Raw genomic sequence first — 20,055 nt, forward strand, 5'->3', positions numbered from 1 at the left:
ACCTTAAATAGCATCTGCCCCGCCTTCAGATTCAGAAGCACTCCTCGTTTTATTATTTTTTTTGGCCTTCCTCTTCACTCTTTCATTCGCTTCTCAACAACACCCGGCAAAAATACGTCTGGACACTTTCAACTCGGCTATGTGAAGAGAAAAGGATTGAAAAAGTATATAATTGTGGATTCCTCATCGATGGACTGATAAATATACGATTAAAACCAACGGTGAACGAAGCGCAGGAAGAGTTTGAAAGTCCGTTTAACGTCAAACTTCTCTTCGAGTTTTTTTCCTATTTCGGGGATTTAAGAAAACTATGCAGACTGAATTATGAAAAACGCACACAATTGTACAGACTGCCCTGAATAACTGCGAGATTACACCCTCTTTCATGCACCTTTGCTAAAACCATCTCATCTGCTGACACCCTTGAGTTTCGGACTACCGCTGAAAGTAAGTAACGTAGCTACCGTTATACGCAGCTGCGCTCCTTCCTGCATGTCGTTGTACTGTCACTTCCGTAAATGTGCTTTCATTTACTCATATTTGTCTTATTTCTAACTTGTTGTTTTGTTTTAGCACGATAGCAGCCTTCTGAAGTCAGTTGTTTGATGTGTACGGCCTACATTAGGGAACGTCGAAATGGAAGTACACACTCAATTTTGTAGCGCGTGATGTGAAGTACGCATAGTTGTGATTACAACACGCCTACAACAAATATCCGTCGTAACTTGTACTCTACGCTGTTCATGTAGCTGGAAAAGCAGTGTTTTACTTTCGTGTTTTTTAGGGGCGGGTTCCATGTTCCTATGACGTCACGACGTTATGACTTACGTAGGTGTACGATGCATAAGATGTTATACTTTGTCTAGATAAGCAGCATTTCTCTCTCTTTGATTTTTTTTTTATTGTACTGTTATCCTCTAGTAATTTGTAAATTGTCTTACACTGCACACTAAAAAAAATTAGGTGAGACCCCTGAGCAAGACAATGAACCCCGGGTGTGTGTGTCTGTGTTCACTAATGTGTGTGTGCACTTGAATGGGTTAAATGCAGAGCACAAATTCCGAGTATGGGTTACCATACTTGGCCACGTCACTTCAGTCACTCACACACTCAAAAATGACAGAAGCATGCTCACTGAGACATTGCTAGTAATGAAATGGCAAGTACATGGAATTAAACGAGTAATTTTGAAGTACAAAAACAAGATAGAAGTTATCTTCAACATAAAGACACTCATATGACATGCAGGTGAGTAAATGACAAAATTAAAATTTTTGTGTGAACTATCCCTTTAAATAAAATATTTGGTTGTGTTCACTAAAGATTCATTCATGAATGCGTTTAGGTCATCTGGATATTTTACACTTACTGTTTTATGAATACTGCGTAAATGAACAATACTCATTTGACATACTACTTTTTGTATACTGTAAAATATGGAAGTACTATGCATATTTGGACATTGAAATATGTCTATTTGTGTTCAGATATGCATACTTTCTATGAGTCAGTCATTGAATCATTCACTGAAATGATTCATTGACACTCACTGTTGGCTTGAAAAGAAAATTCACCCTATCTGTTTAAAGGTGGGGTATGTCATTTTTCAAAAATGGGTCGGGGCCGAGTACCAAAACAAACTTGTACCCAATCAGCAGTAAGGGGCGTGTCTACTCATGATGTGGAGGAGAGAGCGTTCAGTGAATAGCCGAGCCGAGCGTCAGAAAGATAGAGATGGCGAATAAAAAAACAAAAGAGGAAAATGTCTGCGGAACGATTAGGCAAGAAGTAGGACCCGTGTAAATATTGGATCAGCTTTCCAGTGCTGGAGAGTACTCAAGGAGCGGAAGGCTTGCGATCGGACGCCGAGGTTGCTTTGGTTCTTCTCGATAGGTGAGTAACACCGCGTATACACTGGACGCGCCGCAATAGCTAAAGTCCGCCTACACTGGACCCGATAAAGCGACCATTGAAAACCATTTGAAATTTGTGTCAGCACGTCATAAATAGAATGCAGCAGCAGTTTTCTGTCAGAGATTTGTTGCGTGCAGCATCCAGTGTACACAGCATCACTGATTAGAATGACTTTTATAGTATTTTGTCACGCTGCTCGTGTCCGGTGTAGACACGGTGTAACTTTGTTTTTGCTTTGTTTCACAGAAATAATTGTTGCCTGGTTTGCGTAGGCTACGTATGTTTGGAGCGGAGCTATCAAAATAGGGGCGAGACCCTTTTGGGGTCGGGGTGTGTTTATTTTGGTGATTTCAAATATCAACATTGGCTTCCAGAAATCACTTTCTCCACCTTAAATAAATGCATGTTAGGAAGGTTATTGTGAACAATTCATTTAGTCCATTTTCAATTCTGGCCCTTTAAGCTCTCATTTATGTGCCTCATCACAAAATCTAATCAACAACTGAAGCAACCCTACGTTTTTCTGTTTTGGTATTTTGTTACACCTGGATGTACATCACAGTATGGAGGAAAACATCTGTTGCTTCTTCAGTTTCATCTCAATTCAAATTTTATTTGTCACATACGTACATATACATACATAGTACGACATGTACTGGATGAATGGACATAATGCTTATTTGATGTACTGCTTTTCGTGTACCGTATAGTATGTTAGTTTAGTTGGAAATTTAAATCAAAATGTCATTCCGATATTCCCGGTGAAAATGACAGACTTCTCTATGATGATGTATGCAGGTCTTCTCCAATCATTCAGTCCGCTTGAATCCCTCCCCCCATTCTTTTGAGTGCAACGCCCACTTCCGAAGAGCCAGTCAACACCTGCCCTACATTTTTTTTTCTTCTTCTTCTGATAATCCATTACACTTGGATGAACATCCCAACATGGAAGAAAATATGTCGCTACTTCCATTTCATCGCGACTAAGCATCACGTTGCATTTTTCCCAAAATGACAACAAAGCTGATTTATCTTTTTTCCTCCAATTTGTCCCAGATATGAGTCACTGATTCATTCACAAACAAAAACACAACCATAGCATTCCAGCTGCTTTTTATAGTTTGTGTATTTACTAACTAAACAATTCTTCAAAGCTGAGTGTGACTGCAAACAAAAGCTGACGTTGCCAGACAGTCTTTAGTCTCAGGGTTCAAAGTCCATTTGTCTTATTTAATGCTTGGCAACTGATTAAGTCCTTTGAGAGACATTCTGCTATCTTGTACTCGCCAAAGTTTGTGAAATAGTTTGTTTGTAGTTGTGCAGATGAAAAAATGTCTTGGATTGCCACTTGACCAGTTGTTTCAAAGAATAAAAATGAATCGGAAGGCACGTTGACCTTTATTTAGTCATCTATGATTCAGTACTTCAGTACATTAATTGGCTTGCACCACTTTTGTATCATCATCTGTGGCAGTTCTTTTATTAAACTTTATTCGTTCTTTGATATTGCTGATATATTCAGGCCTTGCTCGGATAGCATTCTGACAGTTGGTTTTATCAGAGTGCTTTTAGCTCTTCATTCACACTGAATGGCACGGAAAGGAAGAGAATCTGTCTCATTCTCTGGCCCGGCCGCCTCCAAGCAGTACTCATTACCACAGGTGACAGTACAGCCTTTCAGCCACTGCCAGCCAATGACAGAGCCCATGATGTCATGCTGACCTCTCAGAATGACTCCATTGAGACGGAGCAGGCTTTAGTACAGCTGGCGGCCCATCCGCTCAAACCGTGTCACTGACAGCACGACGATAAGGAGGGGCTTTCATTGAAAAGTCCTTTGCGTGTTTTTTTTAATTTGTGTGAATGGTCTGTACCAGGGCTGTGTGTATGTACCTCTCAGGAGAGCTCATCTTGTTAGGAAAGCTTGCTCTGACACAATAGCTTATCAGTGGTTTTGAGCTCATATTTAGATTGAGTAATGTGGACTATCAATATTGTGGGACGATGACATGTACACTAGTAAGCTGCTTATGTAGACAAACTTAATTATTCCGTCCTCTAAGCAATCCCGGTATGTAGTATTGAATTATTGATGTAAAAATAATTCTCAATTCTCTAATTTCTCATTCATTCCCATTAATTTTTCCTATAGCATTTTAAAAAGTATTGGTTAAAGAGTTACAAGCCGTGAACCAAATCTGTTACAAGAATTTGAATTTGTTGAAAACATAGAAAGCACATTATAAACGAGCGTATCTGTCCAGCAGTAGCTAAAAATATATGGTATTTTGCATCTATCATTTTCATTTAATAAATGGACATTATTATATATATCTTTAGTGTGTTATATTTGTTTTTTCTCAAAACTTTAACACCACTGCCCGATTTCATGTACACTACCATTCAAAAGTTTGGGTTCAGAATTATTTTTTTATATATATAATGTGTGTGTGTGTATATGTGTATATATGTATAGTAGATTTCCTATAATCCTTTAGTTTTTTTTTTTATATTTATCATTAAAAAAGCACTTTAAGTTATCATTAAAAGTCTAAGAAAACAAGTTAAGCAGCTCACACTTGCAAAAGCCCCATGAGGTCTTCTTTAGTAGTCTTCAAAATATCTGAATATGTCATATTTGTTTTCTCCTCTGCCTCAGGATGTTGTCCAGGCTGAGCGAGTGGATCTGGAACGAGAGGCTGTGGTTTCCAGAAGGCCTGGGTTGGGCTGACCTGGAGGACCGCGATGGTCTCCACTACTCAAAGCCATCTGACCTCTGGGTGACCCTGCCCATTGCCCTCGCCTTCCTCATTATACGACAGATCTTTGAGAGGTCAGCATGAAACCTACTCAGCATATTAGTTCATTAGTGTTTTATGTGTTTTTCACTAGTGTCAATATTGTATTTGCAACATATGGTTTATGCAATAGACTTTTTATCAGAAGTGTACATATTAACACATGCTGTTCATCTAGCGAGAAAGCTGTTTAAAAAATCTCAGGGTCACATTTAGTGGCCGTTTTTATTTGAATTGGTTAAAAACATAGAAAGCACAGTAGTGTAATATGGAGTAAATAAAACATACTGTTTTGTATATGAGCTCAGAAGGAGTTTTTTTAATATATAATTTCATCTGTTTGGAAATATCCCAGTAATCGTTTTACGTTTGTGGTTAAATATGTCAGTTTTTCCAACTCAAGTGTTGAAAGTTTAATAAAGTTTTTCAAATTTAGGACAGTGGCCATTCAACTGGCCGCTTCTTTGGGTATAAAGGAGAAAGTCAGAGTGCGAGCGGCACACAACCCCACGCTGGAGTCCTACTTCAGAATCACAAATAAAAATCCCAAACAGGTACTACACTCCCAAATTTACCAATACAGTAAAACCCTTTACTTTTTATGTTTCCACATTTACAAGCTGCTTTAAATGTATGCAGCAAGTCAGTTTTTGCTATCTTGTGTATATGTACACACATTTTCAACGCTGAACTGTTTGTCCACTCTTGAGTGACATATCTCATACCGTCATACCCTTAAAGTCATATCTCACCATTAAGTGACCCTTCATGTTCTCTGTTACTCCACAGAGCGAAATCGAGAGTTTAGGTAAAAAGACTGGGTACTCGGAGAGACAGATCCACAGATGGTTCAGGCGACGAAGGAATGAAGAGCGACCAAACAAGCTGAAGAAGTTCAGAGAGGCCAGGTGCAGAACAATACACACAGACTATTTGAACCCGTTTCCATCCTATCATAAATAGCCATAAGTTCCACCATGCTGTGTATTTTATTAGCTTGCTTAATGTCGTGAACATTATAAAATGATTAAGTAACAATGCTCACTGATAATTTGAGTGGTACAACATGGAATTATTATACAAGAAATTCACTGTAAAACAGAAAAAACACATCAATTTTCCATTAGGTGGTAGGGAGGCTATTGCACACAGGAGAAACGGTATGTGGTATTAAAAAACTAAATTTGGCTAATGTACCCATGTATTTTACTAACTGTGGGTTGGTCCTTTAATCTCTTGTCCTTGACATTTCAACATTTATTTGTCTTGTGCTTCAGAACCACATCAAACACATGTAATTAAAGGAATGCACAGGGTTCAATACAAAGTTAAGACTAAGCCAAAGCATTTGGGGTAATGTTGATTACCTTAAAATAGTTCACCCAAAAATGAAAATCAGGCCATCCAAGATGTAGATGAGTTTGTTTCTTCATGAGAAGATTTAAGAAATTTTGCATTACTTCACTTACTCACCAATGGATCCTCTGCAGTGAATGGGTGCCGTCAGAATGAGAGTCCAAAGAGCTGATAAAAACAAAATAATAATTCACAAGTAACCCACGCAACTCCAGCCCATCAATTAACGTCTTGTGATGAGAAGAGCAGCATGTTTGTACAAAACAAACCCATTATTAAGATTTAACACTTCAACCTTCACTTCTTGTCCATAATCTATAATAATGCTTTCTCCAGTGAAAAAGTCCATCCTGTTGGCCCCTCATATCAAAATCCACCTGTTTTAGTTTGTAAACCGTGCTTGATCTGGTGAAAGCAATAATATAAGGACTTTTATTTTAGCCAGAAAAAATGGTTTGAAGTTAAAAATGTCTTGATGACGGATTTTTTTTTATTTTTTATTTTTTATTTATTTTTTTTAGCATGTAGCTTTTCACTTCACAAGATGGTAATTGATGGACTGGAGTGGTGTGGATTATTTGTTGATTATTGTGATGTTTTTATCAGCTGTTTGAACTCTCATTCTGACGGCACCCATTCACCGCAAATTGATTGTGATGTGATTGTGATTGTGACACATTGGTGATGTGATGCTAAATTTCTTCAAATCTGTTCTGACGAAGAAATATATCCTCATTTAGATGGCTTGAGTGTGCGTAAATAATTATTCATTTAATTTTGAAAAATTGCTGATAAAATTACTCTGTTAGGCAGCAAACATTACAATCAGTTTTTAAAGAATACTTCTTGATAATATACTTGTCAATCTAAGACTAAAGTGATACTAACCTTGTCTGAGCAATTGTTTAATTGTGTGTGTATATATATTTATCCTGTCATGACCATGTAAAGCTTTTTACATTCATACTTCTGAATAGCTAAAAATCCATGCACCTACAACACAAATGACAATTTAGGCTAATTTGAAGTTCAAATGTAATTCATGTAGGCGCTTTAACATAAATAAAAGCTTCATATTTCAAAAGTGCATTACCTGTAAGTGTCCAACTGAACTGCATCTTTTATTGTCTGTGGTAATGTACATTATGCCACAAATGCTTGTCGATAGTGCTTAACTTGTATTGAGCCTGGAACATCCTTTAAATTAGTTTATCATGCCGTCTCCAGCTGTCAGTCACAACAGTAGGTTGTAGATGCTTTAAATAGAGTTGTAGGGGCTGGTGGTCGTGATGTGGGCTTGTAATAGTAGTGTTTGTATTGTGAGTGGACTGTATGTGTTTTTTTTTTTTTTGCCTCCTTTTTGTACATTTTGTCACTGTATGTAGTAACTCCATAATGAAAAAATGAGTCTAGACCCTTAAATTGAATGGCTGGTGATCAAGTAATGTTTTTGGACTATTAATCCAAAAAATAATGTCATTTGTTCATATGAGAGATGCTTGGCTTTGTATATTATGTTGCTGATAATGTGTTAGCTTCTGGATATTATTTGCTGAAATGAATATGCATTTTCTTACAGTTGGAGATTTACCTTTTACCTTCTTGCTTTCATTGCTGGCCTTGCTGTACTTATTGATGTGAGTATTAAACATGCTTCCCTTTTCCTCTTCAGTAGCATATACTTGTATATAATCAGTGTTTGGCCATTTTAAGTTCATTGCATGAACCTAAACCTACTTTGTTTTATTATATATATTTATTTCCTGTAATATTGGCCTCATTAATCAGCTGATGTGTGGGTATTATGAAACATTTTTCTCTTGGCTTGCTAACCCAAGTACGTTTCCAAAAACGGTTGTTATCTTTGTCCAGGGATAAAGCACATGTTTGTTTTCAAATATTTGATTGCATTTTGGGTAAATACTCAGAATTCACTCAGATATTTGAAGAGAAATTCCGAAACCATACGTAGGGACAAATTATCTTTGTCTACAAAACTAATTTTAAGAATTTAAAGAAAAGCCTTGGATCAAAATGTTAAGATCACGAGAACCAAACATATTAAATCTAGTGTCTCTAAATGTTTGATTTACCCATTTTACAGTTTTATTACAAAGCAAATTTCAACTTGTTATTCCCAATGATAGCCAACAGCTGGAATGGCGTTAAAACACCAGCCAAACCAACCAAGCAAACTTTGACTTGTGCTTTATATCTATCATCTATCAGCCAACCTGCTCTCTAATTCTGGCATCGGCTGTTCAAATACCCCTACTGGTGGACCACAACCCCTCCTGTTTATAACTCACGTAATGTCATACTTGTGACCTGCAGCGCTTTTGTTGAGATGAAATATGAGAGCACTTTTGTCTTCATATTATTTGTGTTGTGCAGAAACCTTGGTTCTACAATATGAAGGAGATGTGGACAGGGTTTCCAATGCTGGTACGTTCCCTTCTTTCATTCTTCTATTGATTGTGGGTGTAAAATGTGTCTCCACAATCTTGTCTAAATCTATAATGATCTTTCAGTGAACTTTGATATTGCTTAGCTTATGTAAATACGATTTAACAAGGAGGATCGTAGAAATTTGAATTTCACATGAGAAATATGCAAACTGATGCCACAGTACCTTTCCTTAAAGCTTCGGGTCATGTACAGCAGAATAAATAATCTGTAAATGAATTTGTCGTTTGTAAAGCCCGCTGTCTTTTAACCCACATCGCTGTTCTGTTGTTAGTGATACTGAAATGTCATCTTGCTAAATTTTGTGGTTTCTCCCTCTAGACGCTGCTGCCTTCTCAGTACTGGTACTACATGATTGAACTAGGCTTTTACATGTCCCTCCTCTTCAGCGTTGCATCAGACGTCAAGCGAAAAGTGAGCCAAACACATTAAACTTAAATCCCTACCTAAACTTTAAAAAGAAACCCAATCCTTTTCATAGAAATACTCACTATTCATTCTTTTTCAATATTAGTATCAAAAGGACTTCCAAGATGTCCAGCTTGGGTGTGGAGTGTTACCTGCTGTGTGTGTGTGTGCGTGCATTTGAGGATAGTTAATATTTTACTTGCGCATCTGTGGAAAATCTCTTATCTCACAGAGCCCTTTGTTAATAACATTAATTTGGATTTTTGTATAGTCTATTTCCAGCACAGAGAGAAGTCTAGCCATTCCACAAAGCATTAGTGAACAGTAAAAGTACAGCAGGATTAGTTTTATCAGCGACTTTACATTACTTGCCCAATGATTTACTATAAACCCTGCTGAAAAAACAGCCTAAGTTGGTTTGCCTGTCTTTGCTACTCTGTTGGCAGATTTTAGACACTTTTCAGACCAGCTTGACAAAACCATTTTAAAACCAACTTGGGCTAGTTTAAACAGTTTATCTTTCAAATCTGTTCATGGAGTGCATCATGTTTAGTGCAACATGAAAAAAGTCACCTGCCTGAGATAATAAAATCCATCCAGCAGATCGAATGTCACCTGATGGTATTTTCACAAACTGAATTTTAATAGGTCACCTATTTTAAGTGATGGTTCAATAAATCAGTCTCCTAGTCTGTTGTGTTCATCCTGAACTTTGAGTCTAAACTTTGGCAATATCTTGCTAATATTCTCCAACAGAGCATGTTGAAATCCAAATTCAGTCCCTTAAATTTTCTTTCCTAATCATAAAAACATTAAACTTTTGATTGACAGTGTACTGAAGAATATTTCTGAAGAATTACCATATTTATGTCATTAACATGGTACTTCTAATAAACCATGGCATTTCTATGGCATAAGTCCATAACCATTGCGTTATTTTATAGGTAAGATTAATATTTTCTCTTATTCTCTTTCCTTCAGGACTTTAAAGAACAAATAGTGCACCATGTTGCCACCATCCTGCTGATTAGTTTCTCCTGGTGTGTGAACTACATCAGAGCAGGAACCCTTATTATGCTGGTGCACGATGCCTCCGACTATCTGCTGGAGGTAATGGAACATCTGAAGAACATTAGCGTAGAGACTGTGTGTCCTGGGAGCTTTGACCTCGTTACACTTCAACACAGACAGAAAATGTTTTTCAAACATTTGCAATATCATAATAAATGCATGTTAAGTGAAATCCACACATCAGATTGTGTAATAGAATGCTATCGTGAATAGTTTTCTGTGAGTAAACGAGTGTTTCGCAGACATACTTTGTGATTGTAATGTGTTTTCTTCAATTTCTGTGAACAAATGATTTTATCACGTAAGTCTTGTTTACATATTTGGCTTTTGTGACATCTACATCTAGATGATACACACTCAAAGTCATGTCCATTACATGATATTAATAATTGTGCGACAAATGTTTTTTTATTAAAAAAATCTTTTGTGTTCCTGTTACTGAGCTTTATGTGTTTGTAAAGTCATGTCGCTCTTGTAAATGACAAAATTAATTCAGTACATCATCTAATCTACAGTATGTACTAGTCAGGGTTATGAATGCAGGTGTAAAACACTGCCTCTTAGTGGTGCTTGTGTGCAAGACTCACAGACACATGTCCCATCTCTGTCTGTCCCAACAGTCTGCCAAAATGTTTAACTACGCCGGCTGGAGAAAAACGTGCAACTACATATTCATCGTATTTGCTGCCATCTTTATCATCACCAGACTCATCATCTTCCCATTTTGGTGAGTTGGCTAATTTTCTATTTTGATCCCAAGGTATAAATCATGCATTTCTCTTGACCCACTTTCTGTATTTGTCAAGAGATAGCAAATGAAAGCTCTATAAATAGGAATTTGTGCCTGTCTCAAAGTTTGGTTGAAATGTCACACTGTTTAATATAAACCTTTGCGAAAACTAACTCCAGATGGCTTTTTTTCTTCATTGCTAGGTAAATGTCAGATGTTAACTCGCACTTTCTCTCTTTTCTGTGTCTCTCAGGATTTTGCATTGTACTTGGGTGTATCCGGTGACTGTTTATCCTCCGTTCTTTGGATATTACTTCTTTAATGGGCTGCTGTTTGTGCTGCAGTGTCTGCACATCTTCTGGGCCGTACTCATTCTGCGTATGGCCATCAAATTCTTGCCAGGCAATGTAAGTTATCCAGCACAGCCTGGACTACTTTGGATATTATATTTTGGCATTTTATGCACTATAGTTCTGTATCAGTGACAGCTGGTTTCAAATCGAGAAGATAAAAGTAGCCTCACAAAAATCCCATAAATGTACATTTTCCTCTTAAAATTATATATCCAATATCTATCATGTACATGTATCATATATCATCTTCTATTGTGTACATACACTAACGTTCAAACATTTGGGGTCACAGTTCTTTTTTATGAAATAAATGAATATTTTTATTCAGCCTTTAATTGATCAAAAGTTATAGGAAAGACATTTACAGTGCTACAAGTTACAACCAATTTCCTTTGAAAATAAATGTTCTTTTGAACTTTCTTTCCATCATAGAATCTTAATTTCCACAAATATTTATACAAAAACTGTTTACAATATTAATAAGTATTGAGCAGCAAATCAGCATATTAGAATGATTTTTGAAGGATCACATGACATTGAAGACTGGAGTAATGATGCTGAAAATTCAGCATTAGGAATAAATCCATCACAGGAATAAATTACAGTGTAAAATATATTTAAAAAAATATTTTAAATAGAAATAATATTTCACAATATTATGTTTTGATCAAATAAATGCAGCTTTGGGGAACATAAGAGACTTCCTTCAGAAACACACACACAAAAAAAAACTTAACCCCAAACGTTTCTATATCTGGTAACATCTCAACAAAAATGTGTTTTACCATTTCACTTTAAATGGTTGGCTCACTCACAAAAACAAAAGAAGATATTTAGCAAAGTGTCCAAGCTGCTGTTCTCCGTACAATTGTGACCATCGCTATTCCTGGTTTCCATCCAATTAATTCTACAAAAGTGCAGCTTGGTCATTCTTCAAAATTTCTCCTTTTGTGTTCCACAAGAAAGAAAGTTCTATTAGTTTGGAACCACATGAGTGTAGTGTAAGTAAATGATGACACAACCTTCATTTTTGTATGAACTACCCTTTGAAGTGATTCAGGCAGAAATAATTACATAAAATTGTAAGAAGTATGAATTGCAAGGATTTTAAAGCTTCATCACAGTTCATTTGTCATGCCACAGAATATTGTGGAGGACGAGAGGAGTGACCGAGAAGAAACAGACTCTGAGGACGATGAGGAAGAACAGGAAGACAGGAAAGCACCAATGAAAAATGGACCAGTCCAGAACGGCCACTCTCCTCTAAACAACAACCATCACCGCAAGACTGAGTGATTACTAGCAGAGACGAGAGAGGAGGTACAGCACTCCCCTTCCTGTACACACGGACCAGACCAACAAACTAATGCCAGGGGTGTTTGATGGATTGAAAAGGCCCAGAGCAAACACACACTCACAATACATGTAGATATATATGATACTAATTTTTGGAAACGGACATACTTTGAAAAGGAGAAACGATATAACTTCTTTCCCCTTGCAAACTATTTAAAACACTATTAATAGGCACTGTATAATTAAATAACCCTTTGGTTTGTTCAGGATCTTGTCTAATGTTAGTGAATTCAACATTCACTTGCTTTACTGGAAATACTTCCTCCGGTTTATTACATGTTTAGTGCCTTATTAGTACAAAGTTGTACTGCTGTTCATGTTTAATTTCCTATTTGTCTTTTGGGCATCACACACACACTATTATCCTCCCTTTACTTCAGTAATACATTGTGGCATTTTTGTCTGGTCAACTGTCAGATTTCCAAGAATCCCTCAGTATTTGAGTTCTGAAGTTGCTGGAAACTGACTGGAATTTTTTATTTTGTGTCACCCATTTGTTTGCTATATAATAACAGTCTCACCAAGTGACCTTCACACACCTGCTTTACTTAGAAAACTTGATCTTTCCCCAATCCAGCTGCACTAATAAACATTACTGACCCAATTTTGCAACACTACCACTTTACAGAGACGCAAAGACTCTAAAGATTTGTATCGCCATGATATCCTGTCCCAAAGGTGCTTTTTACATTTAACATTTGTCTGTTGAGTTTGTAATGAAGCAACAAGTGTGTGTGTGTGAAAGAATCTCATATCTAATATTTGTGTTGGTCGGCATGTGTTCTGTAACACATTTCTGTTAAAAATGCATTCTTAAATATATTATTTACAGTTATTTTAGTGGGGGTTTTTTAGTATTTTTTTCTGTTTTTTCATTTAAGATAATTTTTTATTTAAGGTCCAGTTTTTTTCAGCAAACCTGATAAGCTGATAATTTATGCAGTATGTGGAAAATGACTTTGTAAAGAGCAAAAACAAATTACTTGGCAGGAGAACCTGTAGTTAGTGTTTTTCTCTTCCATTTATATGATGAATAATTACAATAACAATCAGTATCGAGTGCTGGATGCACTTTGTAACTCCCCGTCTAATGTAAAATGCATTATAATGATTGTGTTGTTAGCAAACTGTTTAACATAAATGAAACTCTGGCTTGCATTTGTGGTATTTATGGGAAATTGATTCCATAGCTTTGAAAAAAGTTGAGATTAATTTTATGGGCTATCCTTTTAAGTGTCACATTCAGTTCCACATGACCTCTTGTTATAATTTAAGCAACAGGTTTATAAATTGTGGTCCAGTATTTCTTTTGTTAACGTATGAAAGTCAGTGTTAATACAGGTGCTCAGCATAATGCATTTTTGCAAGTGGAAAGGGGACATCTAGATTGGCTTTACAAAGTTATTTTTAGCTTCCAAATGTTGTCACAAGTGCCTTATTTGTAAATGTATATCTGTGTAATTTCCATGTGTGCTTGTTGTCCTTGTGTTCTCGACCTCATAGCCTTTAGATTTTAAGCTGAACCATCCTCCTCTCTCTCACTCCTTCTCTGTTTACATCCATTCAACTTCATCTCTCCTCGCGGGCCAGTGCCAGGACCAATCTTTCCCCTTCACCGCATCCTGTCGACTGTGGGTTCACTGCACAAACATAAACAATTTGAACAGTGTCCCAATGTTGCCAGTGTTTTGTTGTATTTTGTATCTTCATTATTCAATGATGAAAGATAAAGATTTCTTTTGGATGACGGATTTTTTTGTCTGCTTGTTTTTTTTAATGGTTTATATTTGTGCTCAAAGCTGCATTTAAAATACAGTAAAATTCTGAAATATTATTACAATTTCAAATAACAGTTTTCTATTTCATTATATTTTAAAATGTAATTTATTCCTGTGATGACAGCTGAATTTTCAGCAGTTACTTCAGTCTTGAGTGTCACATGATCCTTCAGAAATCATTCTAAAACCATTGTGCTGCTGTAGTTTTTTCAGGATTGGACATTTCAGAACAATCGGATTTATTTAGTAACTATGTAAATGTATATGATGTCACATTTGATCAATTTAAAATGTCTTTGCTAAATAGAAGTATTAATTCTGACCCCAAAACTGTAATTTATGCAGATCCTGAAGATTCAAAGCTAAAAGAAAAATTAGATGTTTGATATATTGGCTACGTGTGTCTGTCTGTGAGTAGAATCTTTGCTTTTTAAGTGTATTTAGAGATTTTACATTCAATTATGTCGTTAAATACATTTAGAAATCAAAAGTGTAGTTCCACATTGCATCCATATGCTTACAATTCTGTTAATATTATTTACCATTAAGCACCATGGTCTAATTTGACCTTGTGACCTGAGTGTTTAAATTTGACTTAATGGCTATAAAAGTAGTAGATGCATAAATGCCACCATTTTGCTTCTTTTAATAAGAGAGAATCTCCCAATCAAATAAATGCGATATGTAAAATGTAAACATGCTAGAAGTTTGTTTTTGGATTTGTCACATCCCAAAATGTTTGTACCGCACAGCATGTGTGTGTGTGTGATACCGCCGCTGAAACTCTCCACTGTTGTGGCTACCTGACTCTCCCCTGTGTAATGAACCTTGGACCACATTACAGTTAACTGCCACTTTAATATCTGAGATCAGTTACCGACCACGCTATGACTCTTAGCCAAAATGTAGGGTTATGGGCTGAAATCTGATCTCAGATCAGCCATTAGCGTGATCACACACTGACTGTAATTGGTCCTCTATGGTAATGTGGCCGTGTCGCTTTTCTACCTGCACACGTAAAGGTCACAGCGGCCGTATGCTTGGAGTTCAGATGTCCATGGCTGGCAGCAGTGATCCAGCTCTCGCTCTCTCTCTCCATATCTCTATGATACCCTGGCCTATGGGTCATTTTAATCATGTGCTAGTTTGTAATCTATCCAGATAAGGTCTGTACGGCTCTCAGAGGAGAATGGGATGGGACATGGGAAGCAGGTGAGTGCATGATGCCAAATTAATTTAAAACTTTAATATGTATATGTATATCTTATATATATTTTATATATTAGAAAATAATTATATTTTGACTATATATATACAGAGAGAGAGAGAGAGAGAGAAATATTAAGCAGCAAAAACTGTTTTCAACATTGATAATAATAATAATAATAGTCTGTTTCTTGAGCAGCAAATCTTAATCAGAAGATTGAAAATGATTTCTGAAGGATCATGTGACTGAAGACTGGAGTAATGATGCTGAAAATTCAGCTTTGCATCAAAGCAATAAATTACAATTTAAAATATAACAAAATAGAAAAACAGCTATTTTTAAATTGCAGTAATATTTCACAATATTACAGTTCTTTTTTTTTTTTACATCAAATAAACAGCCTGATTGAGCATAAGAGACTATATAATCATTTTTGGATATATTAGTAATAATGAGTCCAAACTAAACTGAGTGAACTAATGTATAGATTTTTCTAAATATTATGATTTTGTTAGTATATTTTTACTGGAAAACCCGGAGACTATATATATATATATATATATATATAGTCAACTTTCTATCGAATTTAATATTATATACATCATTCATTCATATATAAAGATATTTTAAGTGACATACTAAAACGTAATTATTTAACATTAATTGTTGTATATTTCTATATATCCATTAACAATTACTGTTAAATAATTACATGTCATTTAATATGTCTTATAACACAGTAACAGTGCATGTATTTTTTTATTTATTTTTTTGTACCTGAAATGCGATCTACCTCCATGGGGCACCAGAATAGTTGTGCATTGGCTAAGGTTTATTCTGTTACCCTAATGAAAACTCTTTAGGATTGTTCATTATTTATAAGAGGTTTTGGAAATCACCCATCTCTCTACTTTACTCAACTATTGCTTCCTGCTCTCATTCTCCTGATCATGAGTGTAGAAGCCAGCAGACTGCTAACTGGAGAGGATGTCTTTACTACATCATTGTTCTATCCCTTGTCTGGCCTGGCAGCCAATCAAATTAAAGCTATCGCCTCCCTGCATTGACTCAATTTCCCCTCACGCTGCCCCTGGTGGCAAACTTAATTGCAGTTGTGTATTGTCTTTCTACTCTCGTCCTCTCTCCTTCCTGTCCTCCGTCACGCTCTTCTTTGTCCTTCCTTCTCCTTTCTCTTGATGTGACGTGTGGCAGTTTTTACCTTTTTGGTCTGAGGCTTGAGTTACGGACACATTTGAACCGGACAGGTGACTGGACCAGAGCCCTCGGTAAAGGGCACAGCCAGGCTCAATACAATGTTATTCAACTCCTGTTAAACTATTCATAACTGCTTGGGTGCCAGGAGGAGGCCGCAAATATGCAAACGCTCTGTTTGATGGAGGTGGACCAGGTAAACTTGAAGAACGGCGATGTTTGACTGAAAGATTGTCAGAGGGAGAGCAGAAATGGTGTATCATGTATAGAGGTTAGCATGGGTAATGAGATGTATCCAGAGGTCTATGAGTGGTAAAAGAGAAAGCCATGCATGTGAGGAGGTGAAGAAGTTTACGAAGGATGGAAATTAAGTGACATACTTCCAAGTATGGTGACCCATACTCAGAATTCGTGCTCTGCATTTAACCCATCCAACGTGCACACACACCGTGAACACACACACACCGTGAACACACACCCGGAGCAGTGGGCAGCCATTTATGCTGCGGCGCCCGGGGAGCAGTTGGGGGTTCGGTGCCTTGCTCAAGGGCACCTCAGTCGTGGTATTGAGGGTGGAGAGAGCGCTGGACATTCCCTCCCCCCACCTACAATTCCTGCCGGCCGGAGACTCGAACCCGCAACCTTTGGATTACAAGTCCGACTCTCTAACCATTAGGCCATGACTTCCCCGTGATGAAATGAATAGCATTTCATCACGTTTCCTATGTACTTCATGTGAGGAGATTTCACAATTGTCACTTTTGAGGTTCCATATCTGTTATGTCACCTTATTACATTAGCAAAATTTTTCTCAATATTGTAATTTTTTTTGCACCCTCAGATTCCAGATTTTCAAATAAGTTGTATCTCAACCAAATATTGTCCTATCCTAACAAACCATACACTAATGGAAAGCTTATTTGTTCAGCTGTCAGTGTATAAATCTCTGGTTTTGTGGTCCAGGGTCACAATTGTACACAACACAACTTTAATTTTTAGTTGAGTTCACATAACCATTGTTCAAATTTTGCTGTTGAAACCCAGTCATAGGAATCCACAGGATCAGGAAATTCTTGACTTTTGTGTGAGAGGTTCTTTATACAACACTGCACTATTGAAAAGAGACAATATATGTAATGTAACTGCACCTTTAGAGGACTATGACGGGTGGCAGTATCTTACCCTTTAGCATGAATATTCCTCCTTTATGTCTTTTGTGTCTTGATGAAGTAATGGGAACAGAGCCAGTCAAGTTTATTTATATTTCAGTTGATTCATAATTCATCATGCCTTAAATCATGCTTTAATTAATTTGACATCAAATGTGGGCGGCAAATATTTAGTTACAAAGCCTGTATGATGTTACTGTTTCAATTTGATAATGATGTTCCTTTTTAATCAGGGTGATGTGGCTTCATACACTGTAAACGACCATTCTCGATGGGATCCAATTCGCAAGGCCACACTGAAGCTCTCCTGTCAAAAAAACCAACACTGAAACTGTGCGTTTGCCAGAGGGGTTGCCATTGTACTCTGTCCCAGTTCCACCAATGGATTTTGACTAAATTTCAAGGAAACAATAACACAGGTAGGGTGGATAACATCTCAATTTCCTTGTGGGAGAATGATCCATTTAACATTGGTACAGACTGTAGCTAAAAGGTCTGGTGGGTCTTTAATTGACTCTCAACACTAGCAATCTCTGGAGTGACGCAGATGGACCAGCCAGCGCCACCAGTTTCATCATGGCTGGAGATCGATGTGGATTTGGGTTTTGCCCTCTTTTTTCTCTTTCTTCTCTGCCTCTTCTTGTTTTTTACCATTGTGCGTTGCGCTCAAACAGTTGTGGATCCATACGGAGCCATTTCCACCTCCACCTACCAGGAGGAGCAGATAAATAACTGATATCTGATCTCGCCAATCCAACACAAGGGATTTTACGAAAACGTCTATATTCAGAGCAGAAGACTTTGCATTATGCAATGATGAACAATTGTCAGATGACCTTATTTGTCACATGATATCATTACATCATTTCAAACATGAAATGAGGTCAGTGTCATGCCAGAAATGAATAAAATATAAATACAGGTATTATGCAGTTATGGCCAAATGTTTGAACAAGAACGTAGAAAAAGGCTTTTGAAGTTGTAAATAAAAGAAAGTTTATTGGGATACATTTCTAAGAAAATATACTGTTTCAGTCTTTAAAAATTTCATGTGTACCTTGATGTTTCGTTGTAATAAATACATTTTTTGAGTGAAATGTTTTATAAATTAAATCCTATATCATTTGTAGCATACTGCACACTAATATTGTTTTGTGTCCTGTCTTCTTTTTGCCTTACATTCACACTTCTTACATTGCATTTAAATTCATAGGAGACAATTTCCTACCAAAGGGACTAAAAATACAGAGAACAAATCATGTTGTTACAACACTCTGAGGTATACCTTCTGTTTTGAAGTATAAATAGCCTAAGCACAAGGGGTTTTTCAGAACTGTATGTGTAGGTTTTTGCACAATAATACCACACTTCGCGATATCTGACAGGCGCCTTGGGCTGCTGTACATGACTAGACATGAAATGAAATACAGTTGCAGAGGAATTTTGGCTTTTAGTTTTAAAACTCCAGACTCGGCCAGGGTTGACCTCTCGCACCCTAATCATAGAATCATACCCCTAGGTCTAGACCAACAAGTCAGTGTAGAAATGTGCAACATTTGTTAGTTGCGTTGTTTAAATTATGTTTATACTGAATATGTCAAAAGATGGCATATGGCATATTAGCTAAATTTAAAGTCTGCTGTTGTAACGCTAAATGTAGCCTACATATTGGCGAATATTTCCCTACTGTTGTTTGTAGCCTAAGTGACGGTGGCGAAGATATTCCTACTGTACAACCAATGTATTAGTTTCACTTTCTTAAAGAAATTTTACAAAATATTATAGACATTATTCGTAGGCATATGGAATTTGATTTCAATTTGAATCCAGTTTATTTTGTATTCTAAAAAGCAGAGGTGAACAGTATAGGCTAGCCTACATTTAGGCTACTTACTTACCTAGGCTACTTATAAGTAGGCCTACACTTTTTGAGTATCTGTGTATGGCTACTTTACTTGAGCATTATTTTTTTCTGGAAACTTGTGTAACTTCACTAAATTTGAAAGACATGTATCATAATTTTCACTCATTTCTATCAAGGTGGTCGAATTAGAAAATCGTAGCAGCTTTGAAAGTCAGTGGGTGATTTTTTTCTTCTCTAAAATGTGATTTTTTTGACAGCCTATCAGTAATCACTCTTCTAGGTTTACGTGCGGTGATTTTTGAACACTGACCAGTTGTAAATGTGATATTTGTTTACAACAATTCAATAAGAAGAAGTTAATATTGTGGTATAT

General features: G+C 36.6%; 1 protein-coding gene across 5 annotated transcripts; it reads left to right on the forward strand.

Moving 5' to 3' along the window:
• LOC306885420 (ceramide synthase 2-like) lies at window positions 1–18,960 on the forward strand. Of its 5 annotated transcripts, none has more exons than XM_079441918.1 (12): window positions 1–447; window positions 4,574–4,747; window positions 5,149–5,266; window positions 5,502–5,620; window positions 7,648–7,705; window positions 8,463–8,513; window positions 8,856–8,948; window positions 9,924–10,052; window positions 10,634–10,740; window positions 10,997–11,150; window positions 12,240–12,416; window positions 18,052–18,960. In XM_079441918.1, the coding sequence occupies exons 2-11, from the start codon at window positions 4,575–4,577 to the stop codon at window positions 12,390–12,392; spliced, it is 1,155 nt and encodes a 384-aa protein (XP_079298044.1). In that variant the 5' UTR covers window positions 1–447; window position 4,574; the 3' UTR covers window positions 12,393–12,416; window positions 18,052–18,960. The 5 variants fall into 5 exon arrangements, with proteins under 5 accessions (XP_079298044.1, XP_079298043.1, XP_079298042.1 ...); XM_079441917.1 differs by lacking the exon at window positions 18,052–18,960 and adding an exon at window positions 13,963–14,930; XM_079441915.1 differs by lacking the exon at window positions 1–447 and adding an exon at window positions 1,119–1,248.
• Window positions 18,961–20,055: the final 1,095 nt, after the last annotated feature.

This window comes from Barbus barbus (assembly GCF_936440315.1).
Source record: "Barbus barbus genome assembly, chromosome: 19".
Classification (NCBI taxonomy): Eukaryota; Metazoa; Chordata; class Actinopteri; order Cypriniformes; family Cyprinidae; genus Barbus; species Barbus barbus.